Source organism: Nothoprocta perdicaria, unplaced genomic scaffold, assembly GCF_003342845.1.
Source record: "Nothoprocta perdicaria isolate Ctin4 unplaced genomic scaffold, notPer1 scaffold_200, whole genome shotgun sequence".
NCBI lineage: Eukaryota > Metazoa > Chordata > Aves > Tinamiformes > Tinamidae > Nothoprocta > Nothoprocta perdicaria.
Genome location: NW_020455206.1, coordinates 524,924 through 542,350, shown reverse-complemented (window position 1 = coordinate 542,350; position 17,427 = coordinate 524,924). Strand labels below are relative to the sequence as shown.

At 40.2% G+C, this 17,427-nt stretch overlaps 1 protein-coding gene across 7 annotated transcripts in view; it reads right to left on the bottom strand.

Moving 5' to 3' along the window:
• The window catches only part of PAX5 (paired box 5), a 142,642-nt gene that overhangs the window by 22,874 nt on the left and 102,341 nt on the right, over positions 1 to 17,427 (bottom strand). For 4 of the 7 annotated variants that reach the window (XM_026038067.1, XM_026038068.1, XM_026038071.1 and 1 more), the window contains one exon: positions 10,267 to 10,368. The exons of the other annotated variants lie outside the window; for them this stretch is intronic. In XM_026038067.1, coding sequence (XP_025893852.1) covers positions 10,267 to 10,368 — 102 coding nt within the window. The remainder of the gene's footprint in view (positions 1 to 10,266; positions 10,369 to 17,427) is intronic. 7 annotated transcript variants of the gene reach the window in all.

The window sequence follows — 17,427 nt, the reverse complement described above, 5'->3', positions numbered from 1 at the left end:
ACAGCACACAGATCTCCAGTTCGTCCTGCTTATTCCTCATGCTTCACGCATTGGTGTAAGACGTCAGGAAGGTAATCGAGCCTGCACGTTTCCCAGGAGGGATGAAAGAGGACCCTCTATAATCATGTCCTATCCATACTTCCCCACTACCATACGCCATTGGACACTCGTTGACTTTGGCTGTGTGGGATTGACTGCCCTGTCTGTGTGACACACCCTTTTCCCCTCTTGCTTAGTTTAAAGCTCTCCTAACAGGTTGGCCAGTCTTTTGGCAAATTCACATCTCCCTTCTTTCTGAGGTGGTTCCCATCATGCCCCACTAGCTAGTGATCATCAAACAGAGTCCTGTGGTCGTAGAAGCCAAAACTCTGTTGCCAACACCGGTGGCGCAGCCAGTTGTTGACCTCAAATATTTATCTTCTCCTTCTTGAATCCATTCCCCTCTTTGGAAGGATGGAGGAGAACACGACCTGGGCTCCCGTACCTTTTACAGCCATCCCAAGGGCTCTGTAATCTCACTTAATGTCAGACAGTTTCCCCCTGGCATTATTAGCACCCACGTGAAACAGCAGCAGGACTCAGACTAGTCCTGCTAGATAGCGGGCTATCTAGCAGCAGACTAGTCCTGCTCAGATAGTCAGACTCTTGGACTGGCCATGGGAGTCTCTCTGTAGCATGCTTTATTTGAGTCTCTGGCAAGGAGCAAACCTCTCCAGATAAGGGGTCTGGTTTGCAGATCGGTGCCTCTGTGCTCTGCAGCAGGGAGTCACCTATGACAATCACTTGCCACTTCTTCCAGCAGGATTGCCGGTGGGACATGCATTTGATCATGATCAAGTATCTCTCCAAAGTTCCCCATCACATCAATTAGCTGCCAATTAGCTTGCAACAATTTAGCTTTTTATATTTATTTTTTTAGTATATAATTAGAGAAATTGAACAGCCTTTCCTCCTTCTCTTATTTTTATATTAACTAGTGCCTGGTCAAAGATGTATGCTTTTATTTTTTTAATGGCTCTGAATAGATTCTAGTATTTAAAATGTCAGTAACATGCAGATTTTTTACCACTACCTCATTTCAAAGAAGCTACAAAGCAGAGAAATCCCATCAATGACTAATGAGTTGTGGGTTAAGGTGGACGTACCTTGCTGTGAAGTCACTGTACTATTCTCGACCCGTGCTGCCTGCCATAAAATTTTAATGCTGCTTCTGACATATTTATGGAATACCTCACCCAGTCTTTGCAGGAAGACAAAACGATTTACATCAGCAATTATTTGAAAGCACATGGGTTTTAGCTATGCACTTTAAACTTTTGTACGCAAAGGTGTTTAATACAACAAAGTTACCACAGAGCAACCATATTGGAACTACATTAACAAAGATTTATTTCCCTCCACAAAATGGGCCACGACCCAACCCAACTGCACAGACCATTGCATTCCAAGTAATGATCAGGAGGAATTTGTCTTTTCACTATGTTCCCTTCCTACATAGATGTCTGCCTATTCTGGACATCAGTACACAACATTTTGGGATTTTAGATAGACTAAGAAGTGAGGATATGAATGGCAGCGGCTACCAGCCAAAGTTAAACACGCTCATGATGCAAAGTACTATTATACATCCGCTGCAGAATGTGAGGCTGGGAGTAAAGTTTGTCCCTGTGCTCATCTGATACACACGGTCAGTTGTTCCAGCTACACATCACCAGCAAGCAAGTAAGTTAATTAATAATGGAAGTAGTTATTATGTTATGATCCACAATAAAGTAATTGTAATGTAGAAATCAGAATTCTGAAATCTGAAAAATACGTATTTTGATAGCTTGATAAAGATATTTTGTTAACATGAAGGAGGTCATAGAATCATGATTAGAAAAGACCTTCAAGATCATCGAGTTCATATGTAAGCCCTTCAACACCATGCCTGCTAAACCAGGTCCTCATTAAATTTATAATTCCAGACCTGAACAAAGATCAAAAGAATCTTCATTACTCAAGGAGTAACTTCAGAAGCCTGCAAGTTTTCAGATATCCCACTGCTGATCCTTTTCCTTTGAAAAATATTTTAGACAAAGCTGAAGGTAGGTCACTGCTGAAATTTTTATGGTTCAACTGCTCTAACTGTCTAAGATTATGCCCAGTTCCAGTCCTTTCTGTCTTGGCAGCAGCACCCATAAAGACAGGAGAAGACTCCACCTTCTTCTAAGCTCTCTGTGTGAATGAACAAAGCTGAATAGCTCCAAATCTCTGTTTTTATGTGTCTTCCAGCAAGACTGGATTTTTGGCTAAGTTTCAGGTTTTTTATATTACTGCTGGCTATGGCTAAGTTTCATTCTTAAGGATGAAGGTCATCCCCTCAGGTTGAGGCAGAGTACAAGAAGAAATAGCTATGAAGACTAACTTTTCATCCATCAACATTAAATACTCCCCAGCAAGATGCTCTCCTCCAGCAAGCAGCGACTTAACTTGAAAATCAATACCCAAACATTAAAAAATCCCTTTCAAACACTCCTTTATCCTGCAAGCAGTGCTTCAAAAAAATTGTTCAGTCAGCTGCAGGAGCCTGAAACTCTGTGCCGCAAGCCTTTGATAAGGTGGGGTAAGTTTCGGTGGCCAGATCTGGCTGGAAACCATAACCTGCCATGTTCTCCCTACCCCCTCAGACCCCCCAGAGTAGCTGTACACTGTTACCAGTTGATGTGACTGATCTATTTGACTGAAACTAGCCAAACTGTCACTCAGGAAGTGCCCCCTTGGTGCCTCTTCTGCCTGGATCTACTTGAGGGTGGGATTGCATAAACCGCTCCTGTCAGGGATTTCAAATGAAACAAGCCACTGAATGTAAATCTGACAGCTCGGCTGCCGAATTAGGGCTATTTGCATGCTAATTCTCCCTGTGCTTAACTCACTGGCAGACCTAGAGTGAGAAGCAGCTTCTGCATGTTTGGAACAATGCTTGACTGATCTAGCTGCGTTAACGAGCAAATTATGGTAATTTTGTTATTACAAATGCATAGAAATTTCCAAAGAGTGGAGCAATACAATATGTTTTTTCTCCTTCTCCTCACTTCTAAATATGGAACCTGTTGTTTATACACACTTTGCCATGCTTACTTATGTTTAGATATGCATAATGTTCTTCTTTAAAGGGAAGGGGAAGAAATTATGGTTGGGGCAAAGTGAACCAGCCCAGAATAGACTAGTTTGATCATATGTGAAACATTTGACACTACATTTGCAAATGGTGTAAAGCAGGAAAGTGCCTTGGATGTCAGGGGGGTCTGGATTAATTGACTCTGGATGAGAATCTGGTCTGTAAGAGACATAATTGGGAACAGTAGATCTATAGACTTTTGGCTTTTCCTGCTCAAACATTTCACTTCATTGCTGTCTTTCAAGCATAATTTCTAAATCAATTTAATGAAATCTGACAACATCATATTTAAAATAACATATTTTTTATCTATGCAAGTGCAGCAATTACTTCCCTGTAAGATGAACACCAGCATGTTCTGTTAGACTTCCATAATACTAGTAGCTGCTTGTTCAAGATATACAAGAGCAGTGGAAAAAATACTTATCTGTTTCATTATTAATAAAAGGAATCATTTATCAGTTTATTTGCAATATGGTATTGCCCTAAGATACTGGCAGTGGCACATTACTTGCTTTATAATTTGCAATGAGTCTTTTCTAACATTCGTCTTTCGAGATTACAGAAGAGTAGGGAGGCAGCTTTATAGAGTCTTACATGTGGTAAAAACAATACATTGATTCACCAGAAAGACAGACTCCCCTGACCAAATTGTCAATACTTTCTATCCTTTGCAGTGACTGTTAGTTTTATCAGTGGAAACTGTGACGTGGTTTTGTGAGCACCTGGAAGAATGAGCCTTTTTCTGGGGAGCTCTGGATGGTGGCTGGGTTTGAGATGCATGTCATTCATAGAATGAACTGCAAACTCTTTCATAAGGAAAAACAAGATCTCAGACAACAATAGATTAATTTTAGGAAAGCTACCCAAGCACTCAGTCTGGAATCTAAGACTATAGCTGCTCATAGAAAACACAGTATATTTCAGAAGTAACATCTGTTTTTAGTGTGCTTCTGTCTCTTATAGAAAGTCAAAGGTCTCATCCTCCACTGGAGCTGAATACATAAAGGTCCCTCTTTTGACAAGGAGCATCATGAGCACTCACCACCTGAGAACACCAGACCAGTGGATTCTCAAGCTGGGAGTCAGGGTGTGAGGGGCCTGGCGTAGCCTCAGCAACACTAAAAGCATCCTTGCTGTGCATGCTAGGATGTCAGCCTGAATGTGCAGACAACACTGCATATTCCTTCAGAACGGAGGGAGCAGGGAAGAACCAAGTGCTAGCCCTATAGACCTTAGAGATGGTACCTCCCGAAAAAAAATATATTCTTTGTGCAGAACATGGAGGAAGCTTTTAAGACTGACCCTGTCAAGTACTAAGATCAATGATAGTGTCAGTGAGTTTTGTTGCTTTTTCTGTGTTCTGCAGTTGAATTTCTAGCATCAGCTAAACACCAACAGCTGCCTGGGATGGTTGGACATACACAAAGGTTGCAGACACAGAAGGCAGATCACACAAGCAGCAACATCTGATTACCCAGAGATGTCTATGGGAACAGTCTCCTGTCACCTTTAGGTTAGACATGGTTCTACAAAAGGCTGAATCTCTCTCAGAAGTGATCACAAATCCAACTTCAAACTCTATTTCACAGAATGCTCTGGTCCAGGGAAGTAGCTATGACATCAATAGCTGCTTGCCAGTGTTGAACATCAGTCAGTTGAGTCATGACAGTGGAGATTATAGTCTGGAGATTAATGAGAAAAGGCTACTAATGACTCATCACCATGATGAAAACCTAACCTTCATCTTCACATATGTTGACACATATAGTGGGAGTAGATTCAAGTAATAGAAATACAGTAAAGTCCACTGCATAATGGAGTTGCAAAAAGTCATGATAATGGTGCAATGAAGTGACCATAATTAGAACAGAAAAAAAGAATCCTTGACACAAATCAGAGTGTGAAGCAGGTGAGGCAGAAATCATTGTGAGATTTCATGGAGGCTTTACAGATTTTCTACAGAGGAATATTATGCATTTCTTCCTCATTTGCTGCATTCTTTTAATAGCTGATTTTCTTCTCACTTACATGAGTGTAAATCAGGAATCCTTTCAGTAACCAAAAACCTCTAACCTTATGCTGTAAATCAGAAGAAAATATGGTTCAGGTTGTCTTCACCTGACTTCATCTACTATGCTACCTATTGTAATTTCTTCTTCTGTTCCTGCTTTTAAATGTTAAAGCTCCCAGCTTTTTAACTTCCAGCTAACTTACTTTCAAATATTTGCTGTTGCATGTCATGAGATTACAAAATGCTATCACAAAGCCCAGATGAATGTGGTATTTGTACACAAAGTCAGAACAAGTAACAAAAATTAATGATAGTAAGTCTAACTTAAGTTTTCAGGCTCCTTGTGAAAATAAAATAATCCCTACAGGTTTTATTTAGAATCTACTAAATATTGACACTTGCCTTTTGATCTGAGCTGTGATACAACAGTTGTGTCACAGCTACCCAGTTATAAAAGTTAAAAATTTTGATTCAAGATTGTTGAGAGGGAAGCTGTGTTTTCTTTCAGATTTAGGTTAGACAAATAAGCTAAAGAGAGAGAAGAGTCATAACTTCTCCCTCTGCATTAGCATCTGTCCCAAATATAACTTTCATAGCTAACCACAGGGGGAAATTACATTTTTTCTTTTCTAACATCATCTTTTTTTCTCTTTTGTGTTTTAGAACTAGCACCCTTTCCCAGATAAAAGGTGGCTAATGGCACTATTACTATTTTTTATGCTTTTATTTTTTTCCTGAAGTCCCATTTTGAATGACACTGTTTTCAGGTTCCTTTAGTCGGGTAATTGCACATAGACTTCATATAAAGGAAATTCATTTGTTCAGGGTCACTGCATGGTTTTTCATTAAAAACAAATTACCGGTGTTCAGAAAGGACATCTGGGTTTCGAGAGTCCCATTAATGACTATATTTTCAGCATCTCTATTCCGGACAGTCTACCCTTTCCTGTCACCCTGTGCACAGAGCCCCAAGAGGACAATGTGAATGACAGTCCAAGGAAAGAAAAACATAAGAGATGAGCTGAGAACTCCTCCCCAGAGAAGAGCAGAAGGGAAAAGTGTGGAAAAAAAAAATAAGCCCAAAAAGCAGAGAATAAGAAGGGCTGTCGTCTGAGCACTTCTAATACAACAACTGGAATAAATAAACAGACAAGAATGAATATATAAGCATAATCTTCTCCTAATTAATTTATAGTAATAGAAGCTTCTTGGTGTGGAAACCCAACCCCCAAAACCTTGAGTGGTTTTCTCAAGCAGGAACATACTGTATTTCCTAGTCAACCTGTTCCCTTACACACTCTCTTTTGGGATTGTGGACAGCAGTGTGACTACTGCCTACTCTGAACCATCAAGGAAGTGGGAATGGGTCAGGAGTGCACACAAGGCACAGAAACTACGTATCAGGTGGGTTGAGGAAGAGAAGACTGGAGCAAGACTGTCCTCATTGCTTACTGTGTCTTGGTCACATCCCCCTCATAGGGAAGTACCATGTCTAACCTACAGGCATAGAAAGATGTTCTTTTAAGAGAATTGCTGCAGGTGAACCCTGCCAGCTTCACCTGTTTATCTCATAAAATAAGAGGCAGGACTTTGTGAGTAAAAAGACCAAGCACAAGCATGGGCAAGAGCCCTTTCCAGGGCAAAATCAGCTTAGAGTGGCTGATCTTGTCCTTTCATACAACACATGCTAGATGGAAGCTATAGATCTTTCTGGTTTGAAAGTGATGTGCTTTTTCATTTGTTTCCTCAGAGAAAAATGATTATTTAATCATCTGGGCCAGCACAGATCTTTATGAGCCACACGTCCTATATGATGTTTTAAGGCTTAGGTTTTGTAAAGAAGAACGGGAGGAAACATAATAGCATGCACAATGATTTTTCTGACAGGCATAGAGGTGTAGTGAGATCATGTTCCTCTGCATCCATACTCTTGTTGGAGAAATAAAAAGGACTATAGAGCTGGTGGAAGCAGGGAATAAGCCTTTCCTGCTCAGACAGAAGATCATGGAAGCTGAAGAAGGACAGAGAAAGAAGCAAAATCCACATGGCTCCCATTGGAAACTCCCAAATGGCATAAAGGTTTTCCTTTTCCTGCATGCACACATTCTTTACAAATATCAACGATGCTACAGGATCTTGGCTATTTACAGTAGCATAAACAATGTCAGGAGAAATAAGCATGCAACAAAATATCATGTATGTCTTATCATGCATACATTTCTTCCATGTCTCCGAGCACATAACTCTTAGAATTACTTAATTACAAACTAATTCATAGCTAACAATTACATATCTTATCAAGAATGCACATTTTTAGAAAAGGCTCTGAAAAGTGACAAGAAAAGGTTGTGAGGTGAATCCCTGAAAACTGGTAAAATAAATATTCTTCCTGCATATATTTTAGAGCACAGCATTTTGTCATTTTAGAATACAAACGTAAATGTGCCTCTAGCACCAGACTTTATCAGTGAACTACTTGTGAGCTAATATATAAGGAGGCAGTGTCATTTTCCCAGCATGCCTCTGAAACTAACTGGTCCTGAAAATGTCAAGAAGTGAGTAAGGATTGAGAAGTTATTTTGGATGCTAGTTAGCAAATTCTTACTTAAATGAGAAGGACAACCTAAAGGAATTGCAGATGACCTTCACAGTAGCTGGAGCAGAAGGTTGCTATTAAAGGAACTAGTGAGGGGAGCAGTGCAGTTATTCAATATAATGGGTCACACAAGTCAATGTGTAGTTAAAAATAAAATCTATTACCCAGGAAAATCAACTCAATTGAGCCTATATCACTGAATCCTCACTGTATTTCCTCTTATTGGGCTATGTCAAGCCCTGTCTTTTTACATTTCTGACATGTCGCTCAGGTATTCCTGGACACTTCATGACTGCTAATATGTTTATTCTCCTGCATCCCCAGAAAGAATAAACTGCAAGTGTCCCCCTTAGCTGGTGAGGAGTTGGGGATCACAGTTGAATTTTCAGTGAAAGTCACTCTCAAAGAAGTTGAAATTGCGACAGAATTTTTTTAAAGCCTCTAAACAGATATCTTCACAAGGGATTACGTATGAAACTTCCTCAAGCTTTTGCAAAACTTCAAAGTATAAGTGACATGGCTCAGACACCAGGGAAATCTGACCTTTCTTTGTGCCTCTCTGGCAAAAAGTTATGGTGCCTCAGCTGCATCCTCATTTATCCTCAGTTGGTATTTCACCAGAGAATTGAGCTTCAGACAAGAAGGCACACAGTCATCGGAATCGTAGTTTCCATGATTGGGCCTGGTGATGTACATTACATCACCAACATGCAGTTGGAGTCTGCATAAGGTTCATACCAAAGGAGAAGTATTTATCATGGCTCGACTTTTTCTTTTTTTCTTTTTTTTTTTTTAGTATCAGAATCCTTTCACCCTTCATAGTCAACCTAAAACTGATGTAACTGACATGTTTTGAGTGTAATCTTCTAGAGTGTAAATACAACTTGAAATCATGCTACAAACTGAATAGAAACACAAACCTCTAAACTAATTTAAGGCTCTGGCAACAGCATTGAAGGAAGACTAATCAACCTGAGGATTTGACCTGCAATAATCTACCAATAACTCCATATAGGTATGTGTCTGTGAGAAAGAATGTAAAACAACAGTCAAACCTTGAATCCTTCTCAAACAAGCTTTGCTTTCAGGTGTTCACATTTACTCTACTTCATATAACTTGCATCTAGAACCCTTACAGCAATGCTCTTCCAGATAATGTTTTCTGTTAATAAAATTTAATTTCCACATTGCCTAAGACCTGATTTAGTTTTTAGTTAAAAACTATGTCTAGTTTTTAATTGTAGTACACACTTTAAATGATTTTATTTCTTAGTTCCTGATCAATCTAATGGAACACAATTTAGAGAACATAATACTGATAGCGAAGACCCTGAAAGAAATCAGTATGATCAATTCCTACTTTCTTAATGTTTTTCCTCAATCTTCTCCTCCCAGAGAAATATAATTAAATACAAAATTTTCCTTTATTTTAAGTAACTTTCTAATCTTGCCCAATCCAAGAAGTCTGGTTCAAAAATCCTTAAGTATCAGAAAAAAAATGGGAGAAAGAAAGTTCCTCACATTATGATTACTTTCAAATCACATGATACTAGAGGCTCAGTTCATGATTGTTGTAGAGTCTCAGAATATTTCCCCTAGAAAAGATGTGTGTCTGTCAGGTTACTATCAAAGGTCACAGGTTAGTGATATACCCCCACAGTTCTTTCAAACTAAAGGAAGTGTGGTGATCTCTGAGAGGATCTGACATCCAGTGCCACGTGTAAATAAAACTCACTCCTCCCACCAATGCATATCCTTATCCTTTAGTTACTCTCTGCCAGCATCATGATATCATCTCAATGGACTCATCATGGTCTGATCATGGACCCCACACAGGTCCATAGCTCATCGTAACTGCGCAGATTATATGATGTTCATACACACCTCATTCTGCCTACATAAAAACCCAGGGCCCCTCATCTCTGGCTAGCAGCACTTTGAAGCATTTCCCATCCCTCAGCCTTTGCTATCTCACTTGCAATCTCAATCTCAATGCAAGCTTCCAAAGAGAGAAGGAAATAATAAAAATAGGTAAATAAACAAGAAAATTCTTTCAGGAGTCATCTAGTTTGCTGCAACTCTGCTCTGAGACATTTAAAGTTAGGCCATACCTAACCACCAATTGCCAATGAAAAATTAGCACTGTGAGAAACAAAACATTCGGAGAGAAGAGGCTGGTTATCACAATGTCTATGTTAAAAGGGAAAAATTAGGCACAATCCAGATCAAAGCATCTCCAGGGTTCATACAAGGAAGGCTGGAGGCTTTTGCAGCATCCCAGAGCAAATAACTTGCATTGGTAGTCAGAAGGCTAGATTATTTTAGTGCTGGAGAGTCCAGTCTTTCTTTACTTAAGACTGCTTTACACTTCCTCTTCTCCTTCCATCCCGGTAATATTTCTGTCTTGTACTAGAATCAATGCAGAAGATTTATAAAGTGCTAAGTTTTCTTTCTGAAATGCTTCTTTCCCTGCACTCCCCTCTTCTGAAGACTCACCAGGCACCATTCCTGTCAGTGTCGGAGTGGAGTAGCTGCCCTGTCCAGCAGGGGGGACATGAGGAGGGTATCCCGGGAGGGTTGTGCTTGCCAGTTCGCGACCTGAGGAATCAAACCAACAAATCACTCTGTGAATGCACACATATAAACATGGTTTTACATCTCCCCAAAGATGATCTCAACACAACCATGCATTTGTCATACCTGCACTGTGAATACCAAAGTCGATTTTTTAGCTTGGCAGGGAAAAGAGAAACATTTTTGTGGGATTTTTTTGGTATATGTGTGTATTCTGGTTTGTTTTTGCCATTTTCTATAAGCTGCCACAAAGCTCTGACAAAGTGGGAGGTGGAAAGGGGAAGAACAGATCTCTGCAAACAGAATAAAACACAGCAGTTTGAACTCTGGCTGCTCCCTCCCTATTCCCAAGTTTCTCTGATGCTCAATCTTGTTAAAGTCAGAAGCAGAAAAATGGAAAATGATGGTGACTTTAATGGCATTCTCCTAGAAACCTCTGTAGAAAATCACCTCTCCAGCACACAGAATGATGCTTTGCAAAAGGTCTTCTGAATTAAGTGATAAAGAGAGTTAACACAGAGTTAAATCAGGATTTAGAACATTTTTTTACTTAGACCTCAAAAAAAAGGTAATTTTATTTAAGGCAAAAAATAGACTTTCTTTTTCCCTCCATGAAACTTAAGCATTTATTAGCTAGCTTTCCTGTTAACCAGAGCTTCTGATTTTCTCACCATCCAGATTTGGACAGACTTTTTTCAGCTTTCTTTTGGAGTATATTCTCCAATTCAGTCTCCACAGTTCTTTCACAAAAATAAGCCTGCAGAAAGCAGGAATTGGGATATCTCTACGTCTCACTCTGATTTGTAATCTGGATATGATCAGGTATGCACCTTGACCAGAGAACTGAGAAGCCTTCCCAAGGCCCCTCTCTTCAGACATACGCTTTTCAACTGACTGGGACACATAGCTGCCTGCTGAACAATGTCAAGAGCTACAAATAAAATAGCTTACAAAATGCATTACTGATCAACAGAGCATACCTCCCACAGTTCAGCCCTGTAGGATTACCCTTTTCCCAGCCCATACTAGCTGAATTTCTGGAAAACTACTATTTGTTGTGGTATGTAACTTCATGCTTTACTTACTCAAGAAGCCTAACAGAGAAAATAGATTCATCTGCGGTTCCAACTGAATTTCAAAATTCACGTATGGTTATGTCTAGTGAGACTAAGGGCCTTTAGTTGGACCTACTCACTGCTCTCCTGTAGCAGTGCATCTCATATGTTTTGTTTATGTCACCACCTTGCAATTAGAAAATCCAAACATCCATCTTGGTAAAAAGCAATATTCCTGGTTGTGTAAGCCAGTCTGGTAAGGAGCAGCTGCAAGGAGCTAGGCTGAGCCTGCTTTCTACCTTCGTATTTTCACATTTCTATCCGAAAGGATGACATTTTTGCTGCTGCTGTATCTCTTCTGTCCATGAGCTGTAAACATGACCTCATAGAGTACTTAGCACCACTGAGGTTAAATAAGAAAATCCAGGCGACAAGGACTGATTCCTGGACTGAAAATCCACCAGACAAGGAATTCACCCATCATCAGCCTGACAAGTTAAGAAAGAAACAAGGATAGAGTGCACAAAAGACCTTGCAACGCCTATATTATTTAGAATCAGGACCAGTCCCTTAGAGTTAGGCAAATCACTCCGAGTGAAAGATTCTTCATCAAAACTAGGGTGTTTCAGATCAACCAGAAAGAGTGTAATATTTGTTGATTTTAGGGCACTGACAAAAAAGGAATCTACACATTCGGATATTCAAATATTTTGCTTAGAAACATAATTTTAAAGTTTTCTTATGTTTGAAGAACTTCAAGGGGTTGAAACTTCAAGGTTGAAATTAAGTATTTTCACATGAGCCAAAATTTTTTTTTCATTTCGTGGTTGCAGAAACTAAATTATGGTTTCATTTTTAATCGATGAAGAATGAAATTTTAAATTCTACTTTCATTATCATCAAAGAAATTAAACATCATTTGATGAAACACTGTAAAAAGAGTCAGTGCAAATTGTTTTTCACCACTCCTGGGTCATCACCAGAAATGCCACTTTCACTCACAATTCCCTTCCCATCTTTTTATGTAGAGTTTCTTAGAATATGTTCAGCCTCCTTGCTCCCTGTACCATCTAATGAGGATGCTTAATGTACTTGTCCATCCATCTATACAGAATATTTGTTGTGCATCTTCGTCCTGAAGCTCAAAAGAGCTGATTAATTTTCACTGCATTTTTAAAAGGAAGCAAAATCCCTGTCTCGAAAGACACCATGAAATCTAATTATTAATTCAATCAGAAAATGGCTTTTTAAGTTAAGGTGTTTTCCCCACCATCACAGCCCCACACTGTCTTGCACAGAAAATTAAAATCTGTTTATGTCATCTCTGTCTGGAGAATGCAGAAGTGCTGCTAACTACCTGAGCCTGGCCATAGGAAACAAAATTCACCGCTACCATTCACAGAGAGTAAATATCACTTGACTAAGATGTGTATCTGACACAGAAATATATCTTACAGCTTGACATTTGCTTTGATGCCTCTATCTGCAACAAAAACAATGGTGAGGATTTCTACAGATAATGTGTTATCACAGTAATGATAATAAAGTATGCCACGCAGATATACTTAGCATTTTGGAGGCCCTCAGCAAGGTTAGGTATTAAATCAGTCCACCAGTCTGAAATGACCTTTCCACCAGGCAGGTGTTGTTAGTAACCACCTGCCATGGTGCTAATTTGTTGACTGACTATCTCTTTCGAAGGTTTAAGTGATACAAAGATAAGATAGAGATACTGCAGTCATTTCATATGTGTAAAATGGCAAGTACTTTGCTGTATAGGAGAAGTTCTTGCAGTTGCAACCAAAGAAAGGTAGCTCAAAATGAAGTAATGCACAACAAGGTACAATGTGACATCCTCACAGTACCAGACAACATATATACCTCACTTAAACATACTTGTCCCCAAGAATCTGAGGACAATGTAAAGTTGAGGGGGAATTATCTTTCATGGGACAGGAAGAGCAGCAAAACCTGGAATGATGCAGTATAATTCATCCTCTCTCAGTATCAATTCCCTGTTTAATTCTCAGTTTTCACTTCTGCAACTGGACAGTGAAAACAAATTTGTGTTCCTGCTAAAAACCCCATCTATAATAAGAATGTGATTTGAAACCATCAGTGTGCTGAATTATTAAAAAAAAAAATAAAATAAAAAAGAATAAAACCTTGCCTTTCCAGGGCTCAAAAAAAAAAAAAAAAAAAAAAAAAAAAAAAAAGGAGCTGGTCTCATATCTTCTTTATCTCATATTTATGTGCCTTAAAAAGCCTGTTTTATTTTTTATTTTCAGCACAAAGCATTCTAAGAATAACATTCACTAGTAACATTCACCAGGGAAGAGCAGGGAAAGCAGCCACACAGTTGTTGCCTGGATTTTTCTCTATCACTATGCCTTTAACAAGTTGAGACTTGTCATGAATATGTCTATATCTTCCCCTCCGATGGTCAAAGGATGAAGTGTTAGTGCTAAAATGGACTGTGTGTACAGAAAAAAAATGGTGTGTGGCAGGAACTGCGCATTGTGATTTTTATGATGAGGGTAGAGGTCTCCATCCTGTCCATGACAAATTAGGTATGAGAAGGTTCACACATATCTCTTCTGCCTACTGTCCTTTCCATGTATTGCTGCCTTCAGGTCCACAGCCGATCCCAGAAGGGAAATAGTCCTTGTTCTCTCCTCCTTTTACATCTTACCATCACTGAATGTCAGAATGACGCATCTCCAAATGGTGCTTCAGCCTGCAGCAGCACATCTTGAGCAACTCAATTTCCCTTCCTGTTTGGTCTTGTACCAGTCACCCCCCAGTGCTCATTTTCCTATTAAGAAAAAGATGACCTACATTGTGCTGCAATATACTTTGCTTCTTCCAAAGGCCCTGTCACATCCAACATGATTTGGGTCATTATTAAAGATGTTGAACAATGTAGATGCCTTTGGAGATGCCAAAAGCAGCTTTTCATGTCCTCCAGGGCAAAGTCACAAATAGTCCAAAAAATTCTATGCACTGTCAGCTACATAAAAATGCATCCAGAAGAGTCATGACAGCCAGACTTTGAGCATAGGCTGGGAAGTGCTCAAGAAAACTGGCAGGATTTTTCCAGATAGAATTGGCAAAAGACAGATTTGCAATCCTCTTTTGTTTTCTGAATGCCAGTTACTCTGCTTCCCAAAAAACAAGGAATGGAGCATCCTTATGCTTCATGGGATTTTTTCTAACTGCTGGCAAGCTCCAATTGCACTGAAATAATTGACTTAGCAAAAGTGTTAATAATCCTAGCACAAAGAGATGATAAAAACAACACTTGCTGTAGTGTGTTCATACTGTACATAAACAAATCAGTCAAGAAAGATAATAATACCTTTATTTTATCAGTGCACAGAAACCTGTCAGTCATATTATACTTATTGCCAATTTCCTAAATATCTTTTGTCTGAGGTTTTTAAAAATACATTAGATTAAACCTTTAAAACCATTGAGATGGTTAAATTTGAGGCAATTGTAAGGATGAATAAAGGCGCTTTATTCCTTCCTTACTATTCCTCCCTTGCAATGCCTGGAGGAGAATCAGAGACTGATTGTGCTGCTCTGGAGAGAGAAGAGCTATTCCATAAGCTTCAGCCCTCCGAAAAACTCAAACCTATGAGAGGGAACCGTTGTTTCCAACAAGATTTTGTTCCAAATCCTCTGAGGTCACTCTCTGAAACTTTCAGGTACCCAAATACCTCAGGAAGTGGCCTCCCTACATAAAGAAAGGGAAGCCTAGCAGAACTTGTGGCTTTGGTGGTATCTGCTACCCTGCATTCCAGTAGGCTAGCAGGCTGGCATGCTAGGAGCCAGGATATGCCTCTTATCCATGTGCTGTCACTACTCTACATAGCACAATTAAAAATTTATCTTAAAGGAAACAATAATTTTAATGTGATCTGCATTCTGTAATTTCATAGCAGATTAATGAGGGGAAAAAATGTCTAAAGTAAATGATGACACATATGCCACTAGCGATCACTCCTGCACTGTGTGGCAAGTACCACTGTTGGCTGAAAATTCTAGCATTTCTTTTTTCTCAAAACTTTGGGTGAACATGACAGAAAAGACCAGAACAATGAACTCCCTCTCTACTAGTTCATTACATCAAATAACAAGGGAATGTAAAACAGATTGTAGAAGCCTGTGGCGTTTGCAGTATCACAGTTTAAAACATGAGCAGACAGTTCATGCAGCTCACCAGCCTCACAGGGGATGGGAAGATAACCTTAAGTCATAGCAAACGGGGCTGACAATGTCCTAGTCAGTGACAGAGGGAGCACATACTGCTCACTCTTTTTTATTGGAGACACGACTAGTGACTAACCTGTATAATTGATTAGCTGACAAATACCTTTTTACATTTTGCAGATAACTGCTTTTGACCTTCCTGAGAAAGGAGATAGTCCTGAGAGCCATGAAATAACTTTATCTACATTATCTCTAAGGATGAGTATTCATGGTAACATGCCAAATTGCAGGCATCCTGGCTAGCAAGCTCTCTTGCTCTCTGTATCCTGGTCTCTCTATCCAGGGTCCTGCACCTGGGGAGGAATAACCCCAGACACCAGTACAGATTAGGGGTGGACCTGCTGGAGAGCAGCCCCACAGAGAGGGACCTGGGAGTCGTGGTGGATGAGAAGATGACCATGAGGCAGCAGTGTGCCCTGGTGGCCAAGAAGGCCAACGGGATCCTGGGGTGCATTAAGAAAAGCGTCTCCAGCAGGTTGAGGGAGGTGATCGTCCCCCTATACACAGCCCTGGTGAGGCCACATCTGGAGACTGTGTCCAGTTCTGGGCTCCCCAGGACAAGAGGGATGTGGAGCTGCTGGAGAGAGTCCAGCGCAGGGCTACGAGGATGATCAGAGGCCTGGAACATCTGCCCTATGAGCAAAGGCTGAGAGAGCTGGGTCTGTTCAGCCTGGAGAAGAGGAGGCTGAGCGGGGACCTGATCAGTGTCTATAAATACCTCAAGGGAGGCAGTGAGGAGGAGGGGGGGGCCTCTTTTCAGTGGTGGCCAGCGACAGGACTAGAGGAAACGGCCATGAGCTGAGGCACCAAAAGTTCCACAGGAACTTAAGAAAACATTTTTTAACAGTGAGGGTGACAGAGCCCTGGCACAGGCTGCCCAGGGAGGCTGCGGAGTCTCCTTCTTTGGAGATCTTTAAAATCCACTTGGATGCAGCCCTGTGCCACGTGCTCTGGGTGACCCTGCATGAGCAGTGGGGTTGGACTACATGACTTCTGAGGTCCCTTCCAACCTTAAGCATTCTATGATTCTATGATCCAGAGGAAACTCTTATTTCTCCTTTGCTATGAGTTTTTCTCCAGGTTGGCCATTTTCTCTTTTCCTCTATTCAAAATTACCTACAGGCCTACATTCAGCTATCTGACTAATATTTTCTCAAGTGTATTTTCATCCATTCCTCAGGAAGGAAATGTCCAAGAGAAAGCTTTGTCTTGCTCAAGGGTTGTTAGGTGGTTTGTGTCAAGGGGTGGTTTTTCAAATACCTTTGATAATCAAGGAGACTGGTAGAGCAAGAAGTGATGAGATTGGATACTGATCCCAGGCTAGAATGGAGGTCCTCTCCTTTGTCATAGCCTGGCGCTGAATAAGTTCTGTCTCCTGCACGGAAGGTCTTTACCTTTATTGTAGCTAGTTTTACCTTACAAGAAGAGTCAAACTCCAAGCTTTAGCTTTCAGTATTTTGGATATTCCAGACCACAGGATTAGAACTTCAATGTTTCTGCTGGATTCAAAGTATTTCAGAAGCCTGGGAATAAGTAGCGCAACCCAGCAGCTAGGTATGATGCTGAGGATATGGGCTACAGACATATGACACTATGCATATGAAATGCTGTTGACATCAGATAGCCTATCACTTTGTCATAATATCATTACAAACTAGACAGGGAAGTTCCACAGTCTATCAAGGTTGTAATTAAGCCAGAGACAGGTGTGGGGTAGATAGATGAGGATATGATGAATGTAATAATAATCCCA